At 35.6% G+C, this 21,577-nt stretch overlaps 2 protein-coding genes and 1 pseudogene across 4 annotated transcripts in view; 2 read left to right on the top strand and 1 right to left on the bottom strand.

Annotated features, from left to right (window-relative positions):
- The window catches only part of LOC103567504 (olfactory receptor 4A47-like), an 88,915-nt gene extending 87,462 nt beyond the window's left edge, over positions 1-1,453 (top strand). Inside the window, exon 3 of the mRNA XM_070563904.1 lies at positions 357-1,453. Within this exon, the coding sequence (XP_070420005.1) occupies positions 401-1,318 (918 nt within the window). The 5' untranslated portion in view covers positions 357-400 and the 3' untranslated portion in view covers positions 1,319-1,453. The remainder of the gene's footprint in view (positions 1-356) is intronic.
- LOC103543263 (olfactory receptor 4C46-like) overlaps positions 1-15,175 on the bottom strand; it is a 64,790-nt gene extending 49,615 nt beyond the window's left edge. The window contains exons 1-3 of one of the 3 annotated variants that reach the window (XM_070563902.1): positions 14,829-15,165; positions 6,288-6,368; positions 4,545-4,654 (exon numbers count right to left, since the gene is read on the bottom strand). The gene's annotated coding sequence lies outside the window, so the exon portion shown is untranslated. Of the gene's footprint in view, positions 1-4,544; positions 4,655-6,287; positions 6,369-14,828 lie in introns of all 3 variants that reach the window. The other 2 variants (XM_070563901.1, XM_070563903.1) reach the window with 2 other exon arrangements.
- Positions 14,802-15,739, top strand: LOC103567505 (olfactory receptor 4A47-like; annotated as a pseudogene).
- Positions 15,740-21,577: the final 5,838 nt, after the last annotated feature.

Raw genomic sequence — 21,577 nt, 5'->3', positions numbered from 1 at the left:
ATTTCCTTCCCATATTCTCTTGTTCTTTTCTTTTTCCTTTAAACAGCTAAAGCATTGCTTCCTCTGAGAAACTTTCCCTGATTGTGGTTTGATTGATATCTTCCTACACGGTGACTATTAGCTTTGCACGAATATTTTTATAATAGCACATATTACATTGGTCTGGAATTGACTGATCTCTTATTATGCATCCTATCACTGAGGGTAGGGAACTATGTCTTATTCAACTTGGTGGTCACAATGTCTACGACATGTTTGACACAAATACATACTCAATATAGAGTTTTTAAAAATTGAATGAATTAATATAAGATTAAACTTATAATGCATTTAAAAGCTTTCCCCTTGTTTTATAGATAAACTGCTTCTAGCATATGAAGTCAGCATCTGTAAAGACTAGATGGAACCGAAGAACAATGTGACTTACTTTGTCCTCTTGGGCCTCACACAGAATCCAAAGGAGCAGAAAGTCCTTTTTGTTATGTTCTTGCTTTTCTACATTTTGACCATGGTGGGTAACATGCTCATTGTCGTGACTGTAATTGCCAGTAAGACACTGAACTCACCGATGTACTTTTTTCTTGCTAGCTTATCATTTATGGATGCCACTTTTTCCTCTGTCATTACCCCAAGGTTGATTTCAGACTTGTTCTTTGGGACAAATACTATATCTTTCCAATCTTGTATGACTCAACTCTTTACAGAGCACTTTTTTGGTGGGTCAGAGATCTTTCTTCTGTTGGTGATGGCCTATGACCGCTATGTGGCCATCTGTAAGCCCTTGCATTATTTGGTTATCATGAGGCAATGGGTGTGTGTTGTGCTACTGGTAGTGTCCTGGGGTGGAGGTCTTCTGCACTCGGCAATTCAACTTAGTACTATTTATGGGCTCCCATTCTGTGGCCCTAATGTCATTGATCACTTTATCTGTGACATGTACCCCTTATTGAAGCTCATCTGTACTGACACATATGTCATTGGCCTCTTAGTGGTGGCCAATGGAGGACTGATCTGCACTGTTGTGTTTCTGCTCTTGCTCATCTCTTATGGTGTCATCTTGCACTCTCTAAAGAACCTTAGTCAGGAAGGGAGGCGGAAAGCCCTCCAGACCTGTGGTTCCCACATCACTGTGGTTGTCTTCTTCTTTGTTCCCTGTATTTTCATGTATGCAAGACCTGCAGAGACCTTCCCCTTTGACAAGTTACTGAGTGTGTTTTATACAATCATAACTCCCATGCTCAATCCACTAATCTACACTCTGAGAAATTCAGAGATGACAAGTACTATGAAGAAGCTCTGGAGAAGAAGTTATACCTGATAATAAATAAGTTTACCATTTACCATGAGGAGTTATTTAACATTGAGAACAGTCTCCTTGGTATGCAGGAATTTTCTTAAATCTGATGCAAACTTTTTTTTTCTCCACAGGGTTTATGGTAATTATAATTAAAGAATGAACTATAATTATGTAAATAATATGTATATAATTAATATATGTATACAGGAATGTGCTTTAATTAGAATTAAAAATGAACTATATGTTTGTGCTATTAGTAAGGGTGTCCTTGATAGAATGTAAGCTCTATAATGCCTTGCTTATCCCTGTAGCTAGAAATCTGAAATGCATGCAAAGTGAGAAGTCAACAAATAATATGTCATGAATTAGTCAATGAAATATCTAGAGTAATGCTAATTAGTAATTAATTTCTGTATTTATTTTTATTTTTCTCATTCTCAGTTTTATTTTAAGTCAGATTCTTGTCCTTTGTCTTCTTTTTATTTGTTGTTCTAGTTAAAATATTTAATGTTATATAGACCAGCCCAGTTTTTCAATTTCATTTGCATCACACATGAAATTTTTAGTCATATTGTCCTTTTTTAAATAAAAATTGACAATGTAGTAGACAATGAATCAATTTTATTGATTAAATTTAATTTTCAATAATATTTAATTTTTAATTAATTAAATTGAATATTTATTTTATTTATTAATTTTATTTATTATTAATTAGTTCATTAATAGTGAATTAATATATTAAATATAAATAATAGAATCCATATAGAATGGTAATAGTATAGAATCGATTTCTTACCCATCCCTCATCAGAGACTCCCAGTTCTACTTTAGATGCAGTCACTGTACTCAGTTTGTAAGATTCTTCAAGTAATAATCTTTGCCATAATCATGCCATAATATCCTACCATTTTGAATGTGGCTTTTTATTGGTTGGAAATTTGTTTGGTTTCTATATATCTTTGGCTAGTTTCTCAAGCTCCTTTAAAGTTATTTTAGTCAGTTTAGTGTTTCTCCCCATATTCCTGTGGGGAATCTAAGGCCTGTGATGTCCTCATCTGCTATCTTCGTCTGGCAGCACCTTATTAAGGCATTTCCTGGGAAGTATCCTTCACAGCTAAAGTTTGGGGGATAATAAAGTGCTTACATTTTGATAAATCATGCAAAGCAAACTCATTGTCTTTGCAATTACAAAAAAAAATCTTCGTATATAAGAATGTTTTAGGTCTGCATTTTCCATATTCTCTTTTTATACTTTTTAATCTTCTGCCACATCTGGGCTGATTCTTACTCCTTTTGCCCTCGAACAGAAGATCTACCATTTATTCTTGTTACATTATTTGGGCAAAAACTCACTGCTATTTTTATCTTAACTAGTCATTCACACTGAGAGCCTTTTTTTCATGGTTTGGGCGTGTGAAGAAGATTTTCTCAATCATTTTGTAAGCACATTTCAGAGACATGCATGACAGGATTTAGTATATTAGAATGATATATTATTATGATTATTTTAATCATGATATGATATGATATGATTAGAAATTTTACAGCATACTATTTGAGTGAGACAGTCCTGAGATAAAACTTAACTTTTCCACCCATAGTGTGAATTTCACAAAACACAACGTCTTGAGGATTCAATTCAAGAGTAATGATAAAGACATTATCAAGATCAAATAAATAATCCTTGTAAAACTCTTAGGGCCATTGAATGCTTAATAGATGTTAGTTATTGTGAACATTCATTCTTACTGGAGTATCTGAAAGTACAATAGAAATATTAATTAATGTAATCTTTTGTGAGCTTTAGAAGGAATAGTACACTACATTTTCCTGTTGTGAAGAATATTCTGAAAGCTGACTGTCGTTTTAGAAGCTCTCGGGGACTGGAATGGTTTCCAACCTCTTTGGCCATTACTGAACCTCTGTCTCTTGGTTTTCTAATCTACATTTGCCCTGTGCCTCCATGTTCTTGGGGCTGAGCCATTTGTGGGCCTGATTTTCTTATGACAAGTCCTTTGTGAGTGGTCTAAAGGTCATTTTATTATGAATCTGAGGTCAATGGAGCAGGCAACCAGAATATGAACTGTTGAAATGAAGGAAGATATTTGTTTAGGGAAGATAGTAGGGTGCACTGGTTAAGAGAAGGCTCTGGAGTCAAATTTCCTCTGTTTGAATGTGACCTGGGAAATTTTTAAAACTCTCTGTGCCATTTTTTCTTCATCTGTAAAAACAGACATGATAGTACCTATCTCCTAAATTTGTTGGGCCACTTAAATGAGTAAATATTTGTTATGTGCTAATAACAGTGTCTGACACATTGAAACATTATAAAAGCGTTTTTAAGGCAAAATATATTGACTTGTACTGAGCCAACTTCTGGATGGGTGTGGAACTTGCCCTGTCTTTTTCTTTTTAGCTGGAAAGGTATCTTCTTGTATGAGTATCCTAATACAAATTATCACCAATATGATTACTTCCTTGAAGTTCAAGCAGTTGTGTATGAGCTCTTAGGGCCATTATTCAGCCTTGGAAGTTCTGTAAGAAGTGGAGTCAGAGGATGTAGAAGAAGTTGGTAGTTTGGAGTCAACTGAGTTAAGATCATATTCCACCTCACTAGTTAATGTATCACTGCATGTGTGCCTCAATCTCGGAATCTTATTTTAATCTCAGTTATTAAATATAATGAAAAGGTAGTACTTACTTCATAGAGTTATTTTAAGTATTAGACGAGATAATGTACGCAAAGCATCCAGGACAATGTCTGGCACTCAGTAGCTGCTTTATTAATGTCTGTGTTAATTAAAACTGTGTTTGTTGCCTCCCTCCCTTCTACAGCAATGTCTGGTTTGTCTAACTTTTTTGAACTGTGTGATTATTTTTATGATTCAATTATGTGTAGATAATATATTAAGCCCATGAGAAACTTTCATAAATCTGAATGTAAACCTAATAAAATTAATGTAAGGTGGATGAGATTAACTCTGAATAACTTACTTCAAAAATGTCAGTGTCACCCAAATTAAAATTAGCTTAAGGAAAACCTCATAATTGAATGAACTTTTTAATGTCAAATAAAAAACATGTGACAAATACAATTGTGTTAAAGATTATTATTTATGTACTACAATGTGGCATAAGCTATGAAAGCATTGCTTTATATAATCTTCATAAGAGGCTTATGAAAAAGCTACAATTAATCCTTTTTCCAGAATAATGTACTGAAGTTTGGAAAACTTAAATAACTTACCCAAGGTCAAAGAGCTGGCAAATACCTAAGGTAGGATTTGAACCCATGTAGTTTAGTTTCAGAACTTCCACTCTTAAACACTTTGGCAAATATCATAATAATGATCATTCCTGAATAAAGAAACAGTTTCTAGTGGTGAGAGATAAGCAAAAAAATAAGTAAACATATATGAAAAAGATAAAGAGAGTAAAATTTCTAAAATAATAAAGGAGTGATTTAACAGAGTGTGACTCAGAGGCAGGGGGCCATGCTAGACTGGGTGTTCAAAGAAGACCCAAGAGGAAGAATTTACAGCATTTATCTAACCATGTCCAGGGATGAAAGACAATGAGCTGACGGTCATGAGTAAAACCACTAGAGATGAATTTCTGTATCTGGGAAAGGGAATTTTATCTGACCTGTAGGATTATCATTATCTACTTTTGTCTCTTCTGTCTCAAAGATCATGAAACAACCTTAATCTTGTTTAATAAATTCAGCTCAAATTAAATCAGGATGAAGCTAAATAAAATGTTATATATATATATAATACACATAAATCATAGATATTTAAGCAAATATTACTTCAAGATGCTGAGTTAAGCACAGTTGTAGACAGAAGGCTATCTGTTTAACCAAATTTGCATGAAAATATAACTGGGCTTTCCGTAGTCTATAAGACTATGCACAATTGCTGCCACTCAAACACACATCTCCATAAACTTATCCAGTACCACAGTCTCCCATGGTGCCTATGTTTCAGTCCCAATGGCTTCGTTCTTGCCCCAGGGCCTTTGTACTATCTCTTCTTTATTTCTAAAATGCTTTCCTTCCAGAGGTCCACATGACTGGCTCATTGTTATCACTCAGTTTTCAGTCCAACTGCCATTTTCTAAGAGAGGACTTTCTTAACCATCCATGCAAAGTCATCCTCTTTCTCCTTGAGTTACCGTTTATCAAACAACTCTGTTAATTTTCTCTACAGGATTTTCACCATCTGATTTATCTGTTTATTGTTTCTATCTTTCAACTCGTACATAAACTCCATAAAAGTAGAGGTATTACTTGTTTTTCTCATTACTGCATCTCCAAGCACTGAGGACAGAGACTGGTACAGATTAAATGCTTAATAAATATTTACTCAATAAATTGCCATCAGCTCCATGTACCACTCTTTAGAATAAATGAATTGGTAAAAGAAAGCCTTGTTAACTGGAATGCTTCTGATATTGATGATATTCCACCTTGGTGAATAAATTGAAATGGAGAATTTTATATTAGTTTGGTATATGTCAGGGATCTTATCTGAAGAGACAGAATCATATCTAGAGAGATTAATTAGAAAGGATTTACTATATGAAATTATAGCATAAAGAATCTTTGGATGGTCTAGAGTCACAGATTCTAATCTGAGTGGCAAGGAACAATTTGCATAAGCACACCCGACAGGGCTGGCATGCTAAAGGACATGCTGCCTCTGCTGACACCATGACTGGCTAACTGCAAAGATGCCATCAGTGCCCTGACCTAGGGACCACTCTGACTCTATTGACGCTGTACCAGAACCCAGCCTCAGATAACTAATTTCCAATTTAAAGACTTGCACAGATGATTTTGGTTGGCAGAACCAAAGTCACATGTCTGTACTCGATTGTCAAGGAGATCTGGAAAATGTAGGCCTCTGGATTTTATTTTGGATATTACATCCTCTGGGACACTAACAAAATGTCTGAGTGCATTCAAAGTTTTTGGGCAGTCACTCACCATTTCATACAGTTGGGGATGGAGTCTTCTGTAAAGCATTTTATTTTATCTGCTAGATAGTTGTCCTTGTTTCTGTTTTCCCTACACATAAGAAAGAAGGGAGTCATAAAGGACTATAAGTAAGTTTGTGAGCAGAAAAATTGGTGATACTGTAGAGAGCTATTGGTATATTCATGTAAATTTTACTGAACACCTACTCTGTCTGCATGGATTGTGCTTAGTGCTCAAAAAGAAACACAAATAACTGGGATATTTTTTAACGTGATTTGGTAGCAATTTTAAGAAAAGCAATTTTTTTTAAAAGCTATGTCCTATCTTAATTTTGAAATGTTTTAGATGGAAGCTTTCCTCAATTAAGAAAAAATTGTCCAAGCTATTTACTGTCACTTTAAATAAAATCAAAATTCCTTACTAAGCTCTGTACTGCCTTGAGCACTACAGTTCCTATTCATCTCTTCAATTTCAGCTTCTTTTCTTCTCTCCTTTCCCTATTACCTCCATGTAACCGACCTTTCAGTGCCTTGAACTTGCTAAACTCTTCTCCACATCGAGAATCTACATGTAACAGAGCTTCCAATTTTTTTTTTTTTTTTTTTTTTGTGGAAGATTAGCCCTGAGCTAACTACTGCCGCTCCTCCTCTTTTTGCCGAGGAAGACTGGCCCTGAGCTAACATCCATGCCCATCTTCCTCTGATTTATATGGGGGACGCCTACCACAGCATGGCTTTTACCAAGTGGTGCCATGTGCGCGCCTGAGATCCGAACCGGTGAACCCCGAGCCACCGAGAAGCGGAACGTGCGCACTTAACCGCTGCGCCACCGGGCCGGCCCAACAGCGCTTCCAATGGAAGCAACTTCCTCTCCTTTGGATCTCAGCTTCAACGTCATCTTTTAAGAAAGACGTTCTCTGATTACCTTATCCATAGTAGAATTCTCCCTCTTATTTTCTGTCACTTTTCATCCGCCTAGAATTTATATTGATAGAGGAGTTTAATAGGGATTGAATTTTAGGGTTTTTTTTCTAAATTTTAGTTTCTTTATAGTTGCATAATTATCTTTTTGTCACTGATTTCAAGTTCTGACTACTGTCTAAAGTCACATATGTGTTAGGATCTGATTGCGGCCTCTATTTCATTGATCTCTTCATTTAGGTACCAATTGACACATAATTGCTTCAATATATAACACATTTTGATTTATGATGCAACTAGCAGTCCCTCATTATGTTTCAAAATTAAGTTTAAAATAAAATAGTCTTTGAATTTAAATAAGAAATATGTTTAAAATTAAATTAAGCTTACAATTGTTAAAATAAGTTTAAGGTAGTTTGATGACAAAACAAAGTTAAGTTATTGTTTTCTATATGATTCAATTTAAGAAGATTAATTTAGGAAGAGTTTGTGTCTTGGGAGTATTGAGAACTGCTAGTTATGAAGAGAATAGATCTTTTTATTTAACAAGGCATCTTTTATACCCTTGGGTAGTGCTCCCATTTCCTGCCTGTGCTACTTATCCCTTATAGGTAGCTGCTGTTCTTCATCCATGACCCATAAAATGATAGCTGACACTTTTTTTGTTTTTGAGGAAGATTAACCCTGAGTTAACATCTGCTGCCAATCCTTCTCTTTTCGCTGAGGAAGACTGGCCCTGAGCTAACATCTGTGCCCATCTTCCTCTACTTTATATGTGGGACATCTGCCACAGCATGGCTTGACAAGTGGTGTGCAGGTCCACACCCCGGATCTGAACTGGCGAACCCCAGGCTGTCAAAGAGGAATGTGTGAATTTAACTGCTATGCCACGGGACTGGCCCCAATAGCTGACACTTTTGCTTTAAGGAAAACCATCTTTTTCAGGAAGTGGATGATCAAAGTGTTCGCTAAGCGTCTTTTGGTAGTGTTGAGATCATTCTACCAATGGTGGTTGCGATTGACTATTATGTGACCATCTGGAAATCCCTGTAGTATGATATCATGTGATTTCCTGTGTACTATGAACCCCTGCACTTTGAGTGACAGGAAGTCGCTTTCTATCTCTAGTGGCATGAAGCAGAGGCTTTGTCCTTGCAACCATTCAGATCCTCTTCAGTCTGGCTGCCTGTCTCTTGCTCCAACGTCATAGACCATTCATGTGTGGACCTATAGCTTTGAGGACAGATGCAAAGCCCTGTTGACCTGTGTCTCTCAGATCCCTGAGGTCACCTTAGTCTTTGTGCACTGCATGTTTTTATTTTTTCACCCAATCACCACCTTCTCCATTGATAAGCCAAGGCTGTGTTTTCTCAGGATCATTTAGGGTTCTCATAAAATGCATATTCTCAGGACACAGCAATGGAGATTTTAATTTAGTAATTTTGTTGTTGGATTATGTCTACCTTTTAAAAAAATTACGCAGGTATATCTGAAGTCAATGATCTTGACATGTACTTTGAACTATTATGTTCACATCAAGAGCCTATTGATGAAATCACTGTAATTTTTAAATTTATTTTTAAATTGTGGTAAAATATACATAACAAATTTACAATTTTAACCATTTTAAGTGTCCAGTTCATGTGATCATTAAATTAATTCACATACATCACAAACATCACCACCATCAATCTCCAGAAATTTTTCTTCCTCTAAAACTGAGTGTCCACATCCATTAAACAATAATTCCTTGGGGCTGGCACAGTGGAGCAGTGGTTAAGTTTGCACGTTCTGCTTTGGCAGCACGGGGTTCGCTGGTCGGATTCCAGCTGCGGACATGGCACTGCTTGGCAAGCCACGCTGTTGTAGGCGTCCCACATATGAAGTAGAGGAAGATGGGCACGGATGTTAGCTCAGGGCCAGTCTTCCTCAGCAAAAAGAGGAGGATTGGCAGCAGATATTAGCTCACGGCGAATCTTCCTCAAAAAAAAAATAAATAAAATAAAAAATAAAAATAAATAAATAAATAAAATAAACATTCCTCATTCCCCCTCCCTGAGCCCCAGGAAACCAACATTCATACTTTCTGTCTATGAATTTGACTGCTTTATGTAACTTATGTAATTGAAATCATATGTCTTTGTCCTTTTGCGAATGCCTTATTTACCTTAGAATAATGTATTGCAGGTTAATCTTTGTTTTAACATGTGTCAAGATTTCCTTCCTTTCCAAGGCTGAAAATATTCCATTGTATGCACGTCTCATTTTATTTATATATTGATCTGTCAGTAGACACTTCCTTTGTTTCTACTTTCTGGCTATTATAATTAATACTGCCATGAAAATGGGTGTAGAAATAGCAGGGCGTTTGAGTTTCTGTTTTCCGTTATTTTGGATATATATCCAAAAGCGGGGCTGCTAATCATATGATAATTCTTTGCTTAATTTTTTGAGGTAAAACCACAGCATTTCTCTAGCAGCTACATCATTGTACATTCCCACCAGCCATGCACTATTGTCCCAATTTCTCCATTCTCTTTCTTATGTGTGCTATGTTCTGTTTTTTTCATAGTAGTTATCCTAAGGGGTGGGAAGCTGTATTTTATTATGGTTTTGATTTGCATTTCCATAATTATTAGTGATGTTTATATCTTTCCGTATGCTTACTGGACATTTATATGTTTTATTTGGAGAAAGGTCTATTAAAATCCTTTTCTCAACTTTGGTCAGTTATTTCTTTTATTTCTTTTCTCGTTGTTGAGATGTGGAGGTTCTTTATATATTTTGCACATTAACACCTTATCAGATAGATTGTTTGCTAATCTTTCTCCCATTCTGTGTGTTGCCTTTTCACTCTGTGACAGAGCATTTGATGCACAAAAGTTCTTAATTTTAAGGCACAATTTATCTATTTTTTCTCTTCTTGCCTGTACTTTTTGTCTCATACCCAAGAAATCGTTGCTGAGTCTAAATTTTCTTCTAAGGGTTTTATAGTTTTAGCTAGTATTTTAGGTCTTTGAACTATTATGAGTTAATTTTTGTATAAGGTTCAGTGTTCAATTTTATTCTTTGGCTTTTAGATATCCAGTTCTCTCAACACCATTTGTTGAAAGGTTGTCATTTTGCCATTGAATGCTCTTTGTACCCTTGTCAAAAATCGTTTGAAAACATATGCAAAGGTTTCTTTCGAGGCTCTGTACTTTATTGCACTAGTCTGTATGTCTGTCTTTATGCCAACACCACACTGTTTGATTACCATATCTTTCTAGTAAGTTTTGGAATCAGGAAGTATGAGACATCCAACTTTGTTCTTCTTTTTCAAGATTATTTTGGCTATTTGGAGTACCTTGACATTCCATGTGAATTTTAGGATGGATTTTTCTATGTCTGCAAAACACCCTTAGGGATTTAATAGGGATTACATTGAACCTGTAGGTGACTTTAGGTAGTTTGACATCTTACTAACATTAAATCTTCCAGTCCATGAATGTCTTTCCATTTATTTGTGTCTTCTATAATATCTTTCAGCAACATTTTGCAGTTTTCAGTATACAAGCCTTTTCTCTCCTTGGTTAAGTTTGTTCTTAAGTATTTTATTCTTTTTGGTGATGTTTTGAAATGGAATTGTTTTCTTAATTTCCTCTTTGAGTCTTTCCTATATAGTATAGAAATTCAGCATCATTTTATGATAAAAAGCTCCCAAGAAATTGGATGTAGAAGTAACATACCTCAACATAATAAATGTTGTATAGGTCAAATCCACAACTACCATCATATATGGATTAAGTTTTAAAACTTTCCCACTAAAATCGGGAACAAGACAAGTATGCCCAGTCTCACCCTTACTTTTCAACATGGTACTGCAATAAAAATTCCTGTGAAATTTTTAGTTTTCTACATATAGATCATGTCATCTGTGAAGTGAGATAATTTTACTTAATGAGATAATTTTTACTTAATATTATTACATGTAGCAGTGCTTCTAATGGTAACAATTTCCTATCCTTTGGATCTCAGGGTAAACATTACTTCTTAAGAAAGTCCTTCTCTGATGAACTTAGCCATAGTAGACTTCTCCCTCTTATTTTCTGTCACAGCACCCTGTTTGCTGTCTTAGAAGCTCTGAATAAAACAATAATAACTTTATTAAACTATCCCTTATATATTGTGTGACTCAAAAGAATGTAAGACCCATGCAGGAAGGACATTTTAAAGATTTTATTTCAGTTTTATTTATTGCTGGGGTCCCCCTCATAGCACAGTTCCTGGTATGGAAGTTGACAAAAGAAACCTTAATTTAATTTGAGTCCAGAAGCCTGGAGGGGGAGCTCTCACACCCTATCCTACACTCTAAGAGGAAGAAACCTGTGCTTGCATCTTCAACAAGAAGTAAAACTACATTAATGCTGAAGGAAGATTTCTCTCCCCACCTGGAAACAGCCAAGCCAATGGGAAATGCCGCGCCTCAGCCAAGGAGAAGCCATTTCTTCCCTGAACTGTTGCTTTCCCCCAGGTACTTTCTTTTAGAACAGTTCCTCCCCTTTTCCTCGTAACTCATCTCCTTTGTTGTCTAGATTTGCCTACAGTCCACCATAGCACGCACATGCCAAATTGCAATTCCTTTGGCTGTTGCCAAATAAACTCATCTTGAGGGTGAAATAGCAGGTGTCGACAAAAATAATCCATAACCAATCTATAAATGAAAACTTGAGTGAGTTTATTCTGAGCTAAAATGTGAGGACCATGGCCTGGGGCCTTTCTTCCCGAAGGAAGAAAGGCCACCAAAGAAGTGGGGTATACAGAGTGGTTATACACCCCCAGAGAGGATGTTTCACATATGATTAAAATGTCCTTCATACAATAGTCACAAGATTGCTCTGTTGGCACAGCAATTGATGGACACAGCAGATAGGTCTGCTCTCTTGGTGAACACAGCAGGGTGGCAAGTCTGTTTTCTCAAGCTGGCTGGTCACAGGTGAGCTGGGTGGTCAAAGGTGAGCACAGCAACCAGTTCCTAGCCTAGGAAGAGATGCTTATCCTTAAGGAAATGCCAATATGGGGGGAAGTTGCACCTTTATCTTAAGGGCATTTGTTCTTGCCATAAAGTAAATGTTTAAAGCAGATATACAATGCATGCTCAATGGCCATGGTCAGGCTCTTTTGGAAAAAAAATGTCAGGATGAATTAGGTTTACACCAAATGGCTTTCTCATATACTCTGATATACCCTCTTGCTTGCCATTTCTATTTGTCACAGGTGAATTTGCTTTTTAAGTTGACACTGGCATAAAATAGGTGGCCTTAATTTTTAAAAGTAATCCATAATTGGATAAATAATTAGTTATTACACCTAAATTGGTGACATTTTTTAACATATGTTATCACACTTCAAGACAGAATAAATTGACTATTAAATAAAAGGAAAGAGAAATTTGCTATGACAAGAGAGGAAATACTTGATAAATTAATCTTCACTGGAACAAAATGACTGGCTTGATATTTTATTCTTGACTTGCAATAGTCTTATCATGGTTCTGAAGCTTTTTGGTTTCTCTATGTTACATCTTTCTGACACTAATTATGTGATTTGTGCTAGTATATATTTACACCTAAATGTTCTTTTAAATTTTATGGCAAATCCCAGTGAATTTAATTAAGCAAGCATTAGTCTTGGATATATGCCAATTCCAGGACTCAATGATAAATGTGATCAGAAAGGGTAAAGTGTCCAATGATCTTTGCCCCAGTTGAGAAGAAGATGCTATCCTCTTCAGAACTGCTCTGAACTTTTCAGGTGTTCCTTTGTTAGGCTTAAAGTATGTCATAAAAAAATCACAAGAATATCTCTAAAAACTCAAGTCAAATGGTCTGGCTGTACCAACACGATAGAATGAGAAGCACTAAACAATTGAATGGTGTTTTTCTATTTTGAAGTTAGTAGGAAAGAAGTTACCCCAGGAAACTTTCCCTGGGAAATGGCTAGTAGCTGTTCTTATGTAAAATTAGGATTTGCTTATCTTTTGATTAAATTATCCTAACGTGATAAAATTTTGTTTATCTGTGTGCATCATACAAATCCTATCAAATAATCTACAGTGCAAATGAAAATAATCTTCTGTATAATCAGACGACTCGGTGGAGAAAATAGACAGACAGTCGAATGAAACAAAATCTATCCTCAAGTCATAATGCAGCTTTTTGTCCTCTCTTGTCATAGTGGATGAAAGAAGAATTCCAGGTCCCTATGAATAAGTTAAAAAGTCTTCCTTCAGATTGTCAACAAGCCATCATAAGGTAAGACTAACAGTAAACAGTGGGAACCAGGCTTCACAATTGTGTGACTTTCTTCATTATGTAAGAAATTAAATCACTTTGAAATAAATCAAACTTAAAGTTCAATTCTAGTTTTATTACTTAGAAATGTGTGATCTTGGGAAAATTAATTACATGTTCTGTACCTCAATTTTTTCAGCTATGAAATGGGGATTACAATTCTTGTTACAGTAAGTATTAAGTATGATATATTAAATTGTGAGTGTGTGATTAGAACCCCTTGTAAGAGTTTTGAGCATTAGTTGATATAATCACAATAAGATTTTAAAAGGATCATTTGAGCTGCTTCTGGAGAAGAAACTGTTGGAGGACAGAATGAAAATGGAGATACTGTGCAGGAGGTTATTGCAGTGGGCCAGGAAGAAAATGGGGGTTGGGAAATGATCAAATTTGTGATATATTAGAAAGTAGAGTCAATAGAACTTGTTAAATGTATCAACAAGTAAAACGGAAGCAATAAGGGAGTGAAGGACACTGTCACATTAATTGTCTGAAAAATTGCATGGAAAGTGATACCATTTAATGAGATAAGGAACATGTATGCTTATTGTAGAAAATTAAAAATTTAGTTTTATAAATACTAAACTGACATCCAATTAGTGACGTCTAGCAGTGGAGATTTTGTATACACACATTTGAAAATTAATGGAGAGATAGCTGCTGGAGACACAAAACTGAAGTGCCTCAGGGTTTACTGGTCACAGAAAACTGAAATATTCATCTAAAGACCCTAAAAAAATGGTTTCAATGAGACAAGAGACAACCTAGCACAGTGACCTTCCATTCATATTTGATCTACTCACTTTGACTATGTAAATTACCCTAAATGGGTCTCAAGTATTACACTTTTTTGACTTTATGAATGGTGCACCTTTCATGGAATTCCATTTCCATCTTCTCTTGTTCTTTCACTTTTCATTTAAAACCGAGCTAGAACATTGCTTCCTTTGCGAAGCCATCTCTTATTCCAATTTGGTTGATACATTCCTACACTGTGTCCCTTAGCATTGTGTGAATATTCTTATAATGGTTCTTATGACAGTAGCCTAGAATTGACTTGTCATTCAATACATATCAAATCATTGAGGACAGGCAACAATGTCTTATTCAATTTGGTAATCACTGTGTCCATGACTCATTTGCCACAAATAGATACTGTTAATTGAATGAATAAATAAAATATTAAATTTATAGTACATTTAAAAGGTTTCCCACTTGCTTTGTAGGTAAAGTGCTTCTAATATCTGAAGTCAGCATCTAATAGAGATTAGATGGAACCAAGCAACAATGTGACTTACTTTGTCCTCTTGGGCCTCACACAGAATCCAAAGGAACAGAAAGTCCTCTCCATTATTTTCTTGTTCTTCTATATTTTGACCATGGTGGGCAACATGCTCATTCTTGTGACTGTAACTTTCAGTAAGAGCCTGGACACCCCAATGTACTTTTTTCTTGGTAACCTGTCAATTTTGGATGTCATTTATTCCTCTTCCATTACCCCCTGGTTGATTTCAGACTTGTTCTTTGGGACAAACACCATGTCCTTCCAATATTGTATGATGCAGCTCTTTACAGAGCATTTTTCTGCTGGATCAGGGGTGTTTCTTCTGTTGGTGATGGCCTATGACCAGATGTGGCCATCTGTAAGCCCTTGCATTATTTGGTCATCATGAGGAGGTGGGTGTGTATTTGGCTGCTAGTAGTGTGTTGGGTTGGAGGTTTTCTGCACTAGTAATTCAGCTTTACACTATTTATGGGCTCCCATTCTGTGGACCGAACATCATTGATCATTTTTTCTGTGACATGTACCCCTTATTGAAGCTCATCTGTACGGACACCTATGTCATTGGCCTTTTAGTGGTGGCCAATGGAGGGCTGATCTGCACTTTTGCTCTTACTCATCTCTTATGGTGTCATCTTGCACTCTCTAAAAAACCTTAGTCAGGAAGGGAGGCTGAAAGCTCTCTAGACCTGTGGTTCCCACATCACTGTGGTTGTTTTCTTCTTTGTTCCTTGTATTTTCATAAATGCAAGACCTGCAGAGACTTTCCCCATTGACAAATCATTGAGCTTGTTTTATACAGTCATAACTCCCATGCTGAACCCATTAATCTACACTCTGAGAAATTCGGAGATGACGAATGCTATGAAGAAACTCTGGAGAAGAAATTTCATATCTTGTAGTAAACAAGTTTATTACCTACCATGAAGAGAGTCATTTCACATTAGGGTCCATTTCCTTGCAATGCAGAAGTCTTCTTAAATCTGATACTGACTTTCTTCAAAGAATTTATGATAATTATAATTAAGCAAAGAACTATGTGATTGTGCTATTAATTACTGCTTCTCTCCCTTGTTGGGGATCAGAACTGGTCACCTCAAAATATGTCTCTTTGGCTGGATTATTTTTAAGAACAAAAGACTCTGAAAGAAAGTTTGCCCTCCCCTACCTGCCTAAAAGAATTTAAGATAAAAGGCCTGTCCCCAGGATAGGCCATCACCATAGATAACTCTGGGTATTGATAGACTGAAAGAGTCCTTGCTAAACACATTCTTATCAAAGTTCTGTTTACCAAATATTTGCTTTTCCATTTCCATGTGAATTGCCTTCCTCCCCTTTGAAGTCCCAAACCACTACCACCAACATTCTCTTTTGTCCTTATCTAAAGATGCTATTTAAGGTGACAACTTTGGTCATTCTAGGGAGATACTCAGTTTTCCTGAGTGTCTCCCAACTACACACATTACAAAGCTTTGTTTGATTTTCTCCTATTTTTTTTTTTTTTTGGAGGAAGATTAGCCCTGAGCTAACTACTGCCAATCCTTTTTTTGCTGAGGAAGACTGGCCCTGAGCTAACATCGATGCCCATCTTGCTCTACTTTATACGTGGGATGCCTACCACAGCATGGCTTTTGCCAAGCGATGCCATGTCCACACCCGGATCCAAACCGGTGAACCCCGGGCCACCAAGAAGCGGAACGTGTGAACTTAACTGCTGCGCTGCTGGGCCACCCTGATTTTCTCCTGTTATTCTGTGTCATGTCAATTTAATTTATAGCCCAGGCAGAAGGACCCAGAGGGTAGAGGATTTGTCTTCTTCCCCTACACCCTGCTAGAATGTAGGGTCTTATAATGTCCTGTTTATCACTTCACCTAGAGCAGTAATGCCTATAAAGCAACGAGTCAATAATATATAATGAATTAGTGAGGAAATTTTTATTTAGTTACCTTAATTTTTAATCAATTTATACATTTCTCTTTTTTGCTTTTTTCCGAGACTATTATTTCTATTCAGATTCTCGTCATTTAAGTTCATTCTTATAATTACAGTATTTAAAATACTTAATGCTATATACCCTGTCTTCTTTGTGAAATTTTAGTTGCGTTATATATGAAATTTTTAATGTAATACGTCTAGATTTTAAAGAAAAATTGAAGTGTAATATATAATAAGTAGTAAAAATGCAAACTGTACAAAACGGGATAAAGTGAAGATAAATTTCTTATTTATCTCTGTTTAGTCTCCAGTCCTCTTCCCCAGAGGCAGTCACTTATCTTTTTCTTAATATTCTTCAGGTAATAATCTTTCCAAATGCAAATGCATTCAAATATATTTGTGTTTTTTCTGTGTATGTTAATACTTGCATTTGCTATGCAACATCTTGAAAAGATTTCCATACCAGTCCATATAGTTCTAACAGTTTTTCTCAAACTGTATTATACTGCCTTATAAACATATATTAAAATTCATATATGCATACCTCTTCATGCTATTCCTCTTTTTCTATGACAAATAATTTTACAATAAATATGCTTTTGAATATGTGCAAGTATGAGTTCCTAGAAGTGAAACTGTCGTACGTATTTGAATCAGTGGTCAGATACTGTATGTATATGAAATGTTGGTATTCATAGTTACTGCCAAACTAGCATCCTTGAGGACATACAAACTGCCACACTCCTGCCCACCATCTATGAGGATACTTTTGTCTACAATCTCAACAAACAGCACCTGATAAATATTTATGCATACATCTTGAAGTTATTTTATTTCATTTTTTATACTTTATTTAAAATCCTTTTGATATAATTGAATTTGAGCATCTTTTTGCATTTACTGTGATTTGTATTTCTTTTCCTGTGAGTTGTCTATTAATATCTTATATGTATTTTATTCAATAGATGTTTTGCATACTGATTTCTGTGAGTTAACTGTGTACGGGAAATGACACCTTTTACTATTGTTCATGCAGTTATTATTTTTCTGGCTTCTGTTATGGTTTTGACTTTATTATACTATGTAGAATGCTTTTGGCATGCAAATTATTTTTCTTTACATGTGATATTTATTTACTTTTAGTTTTTTGTTTCTTGCTGAAAGACTTTCTCCACTTCACTCTTACCAAAATATTCTTCAGCTATATTTGGCATTTAATTTTTAAGCATTTTTGTGGTCCTTATCTTATTTTAAAACTTCTAATCCATCTGAAGTTTATTTGATATAGGAGTTAAATAGGGATTGCACTTTAGTTGTTTTTCTAAATTTTAGTTGTTTTTCATAGTTGCATAATTATCTCTTTGTCATTGATTTGAAGTCCTGACTACTGTTTTCTAAACTCCTATATATATTTGGATCCAACTGAGGACTCTATTCTATTTTGTTGGTCTCTTTATTCAGGTACCAATTGACACACAATGTAGTTGCTTTGATATATAATACATTTTGGTATATGATACGACTAGCAGTCCCTCATTACTATTTTTTTTTCAGAAGCTTGTCTAGTCTTGCATGTGTATGTTGCAAAATTAAGTTTAAAATAAAATAATAAATTTAAATAAGAAAATAATGTAAGTTGAAAATTAAAGTAAGTTTACAATTAAATTGAAATGTTTAAAATAGTTTAGTTAGAAAAAGTTCAGTTATTATTTTCGAGAAGATTCAATTTAAGAAGATTACTTTAGGAAAAGTTTATATCTTTAGAATATTGAAGAGAATATGTCTTTCATTCATCAGGTCATCTTCTCTACCCTTGGGTAGTGCTTCCATTTCCTGCCTGTGTTACTTTTCCCTTAGAGATAACTGCTCTTCTTCACTCATGACCCTAAAATGTCAGCTGACACTTAGGCTGTAAAGAAAATCATCTCTTCCAGGAAGTGCATGACTCAAGTCTTTGCTGAGCATCTTTTGGTGCTGCTGAGATTGTTCTGCCCATGATGGATGCCAGTGACCACTATGTGGCCATCTGTAAACCCCTGTACAATGAAATCATCAAGAGTGACAAGGATGTGGCTTCCTCTTTCAAGTGGTTTGAGCCAGAAGCTTTGTCCTTGCAACCATTCAGATCCTCCTCACAGTCTGGCTGCCTGTCTCTGGCTCCAATGTCATGGACCTTTCATGTGTAACTTGAACCTTCTGTTGAAATTCGTCTTCATGGGCACTCATACCCTTCATGTCTTTGTTGCTGTCAAGAGTGAGTTCATCTCTCGGTTAAATTTTTCCTCTTGATGGTCTTCTATGTGGTCATCTTGTACTTTCTAAGGATGTATAACATGCAGGGGAGATGCAATGCTCTCTCCACCTGTCTATCACATGACTGTTGTCATCTTAGTCTTTGTGCCCTGCATATTTATATGTTTGCACCCAATCACCACCTTCTCCATTGATAAAGCAGTGGCTGTGTTTTATACTATGACAACTCCCTTGTTAAACTTCTTAAACATACACACTCAGAAATTTAGAGGTGAAAAATGCTATGAGAAAGTTCTGGAGTGAAAAAGTGACTTTGAGAAATAATCATAACAATATAAAATGAACTTATCCTTTAAATGGAGAAGAGAAAAGAAGATAATTTCTATGGTTCAGGGCCAAATGAACACTATTAGTTAAAAGTGTGTTGATGTCATCCTATAAGCACATCAAGGAAAAGCCCAAGAGGAAAATTATATATCATCATAAAAATATTCTATTTAGATTTATGTATTTCCCAAACGGTTGTAAAATTTTAAGGTAGCATCAAAATTAGAGTTTTTATAAAATTCAGATTATCATGACAGTGTTAAATTTAGTAAATTTGTTGTTGGATTGACATACCTACCTTTTAAATAAATTACTCAGGTGCATCTGAAGTCAATGATCTTTGCATACACTTTGAGCTATTTTGCTGTAGTTTATCTTCACATAATGAGCCTATTAATGCAGTCACCTTAGTTCTTAAATTTATTTTTTAAATTATGTTCCAGTACATATAACAAAATTTGCAATTTTAACCATTTTTTTAATATATGTTTTTTTTTTGAGGAAGATTAGCCCTGAGCTAACATCTGCTGCCAATCCTCTTATTTTGCTGAGGAAGATTGGCCCTGAGCTGACATCTGTGCCCATCTTCCTCTCCTTTATATGTGGGACACTTACCACAGCATGGCTTGCCAAGTGTTGCATGTCTACACCCGGGATCCGAACTGGCGAACCCTGGGCCACCAAAGCAGAATGTGCAAACTTAATTGCTGTGCCATGAGGCCAGCCCTCCCAATTTTAACCATTTTTAAGTGTTCAGTTCACTGGCCTTAAGTTAATTCACATTGTTATGCAAACATCCCCACCATATATCTCCAAAACTTTTTCATCTTCCTAAAACTGAAACCACACCCATTAAACAATAATTCCCCCTCTCTGAGCCCCAGGCAACCAACATTCTACTTCCTGTCACTGAATTTAACAACGTTAGTACCTCATGTAGATGAAATTATATAATCTTTGTCCTTTTGTGACTGTCTTATTTCACTTAGGATGATATATTGTATATTAATCTATTTTTTAGCATATGTCAAAATTTCCTTCCTTTTCTAAGCTAAATAGCATTCCATTGTATGCATATACCTCATTTTGCCTATACATTTATCTGTCAGTGGACACTTGAGCTGCTTCTACTAGAAGGACCTACAACTAGAATATACAACTATGTATTGGGCGGCACTGGGTAGAAAGAAAATAAGAGGAAAAGAAAAAGATTGGCCACAGATGTTAGCTCAGGTGCCAATCTTTAAAAAAGAAAATCTGAATATATAGGAATGTTTTAGGTCTCTATTCTCCTTATTCTTTTTTTTTTGTGAGGAAGATTTGCCCTGAGATACTGTCTGTTGCCAATCCTCCTCTTTTCTTTCCTTGAGGAAGATTAGCCTTGAGTTAACATCAGTGTCGATCTTCCTCTACTTAGTACGTGGCATGCCTCCACAGCATGGCTGATGAGTGGAGTAGGTCTTCACCTGGGATCCAAAGCTGTGAACCCGAGTGGCTGAAGCAGAGCGCATGGAACTTTAATCACTCAGCCATGGGACTGGCCCCTCTCCATATTCTTTTTTTGTAATTTCTACTTCTGCCATATGTGGGCTGATTCATTCTTTCTCTTTCTGCCCCCAAATGGAAGGTCTAACATTTACTCTTCCACATTATTTGGACTAAAAGTCATTGTTATTGTTATCTTAGCTACTTATTCAGAGTGAGAGCCTTTTTTTCTTCATGATTCTACTGTGTGGAAGAGATTTTGTGTATCATTTTTGTAAGCAAATTTTGGAGACATGGGTGATAAGATTTAGTATATTAGAATGATATATGACTATGATTGTTCTAATCATGATATAATATGATTAGAAATATTAGAGCATATTGTTTGAATTAGACAGTCCTAAGATAAAACTTAATTTTTCCACTTAGAGTTTGAATTTCGGCAAAACACAACATCTTGAGGATTCAATTAAAGAATAATGATAGAGACATTATCAGGATCAAATAAAGAATTCTTGGAAAGCTCTTAGTACCACTGAATGCTTAATAGATGTTAGTCATTATGAACATTCTTTATTACTGGAGTCTGAGAGTATAATAGAAATATTCGTTAATCTAAGCTTTCTATGAGCTTTAGAAGAAATGATACTCTGCATTTTTTCCTGTTGTGAAGAATATTCTGAAAGCTGACTGCCATTTTAGAAGCTCTTGGGTACTGGAATGGTTTCCAACCTCCTTGGCCATTACTGAACCTCTGTCTCCTG

The sequence above is a fragment of the Equus przewalskii genome, chromosome 11 (assembly GCF_037783145.1).
Source record: "Equus przewalskii isolate Varuska chromosome 11, EquPr2, whole genome shotgun sequence".
In the NCBI taxonomy this organism is placed as follows: domain Eukaryota; kingdom Metazoa; phylum Chordata; class Mammalia; order Perissodactyla; family Equidae; genus Equus; species Equus przewalskii.
This window is presented reverse-complemented; position numbering and strand designations above follow the sequence as displayed.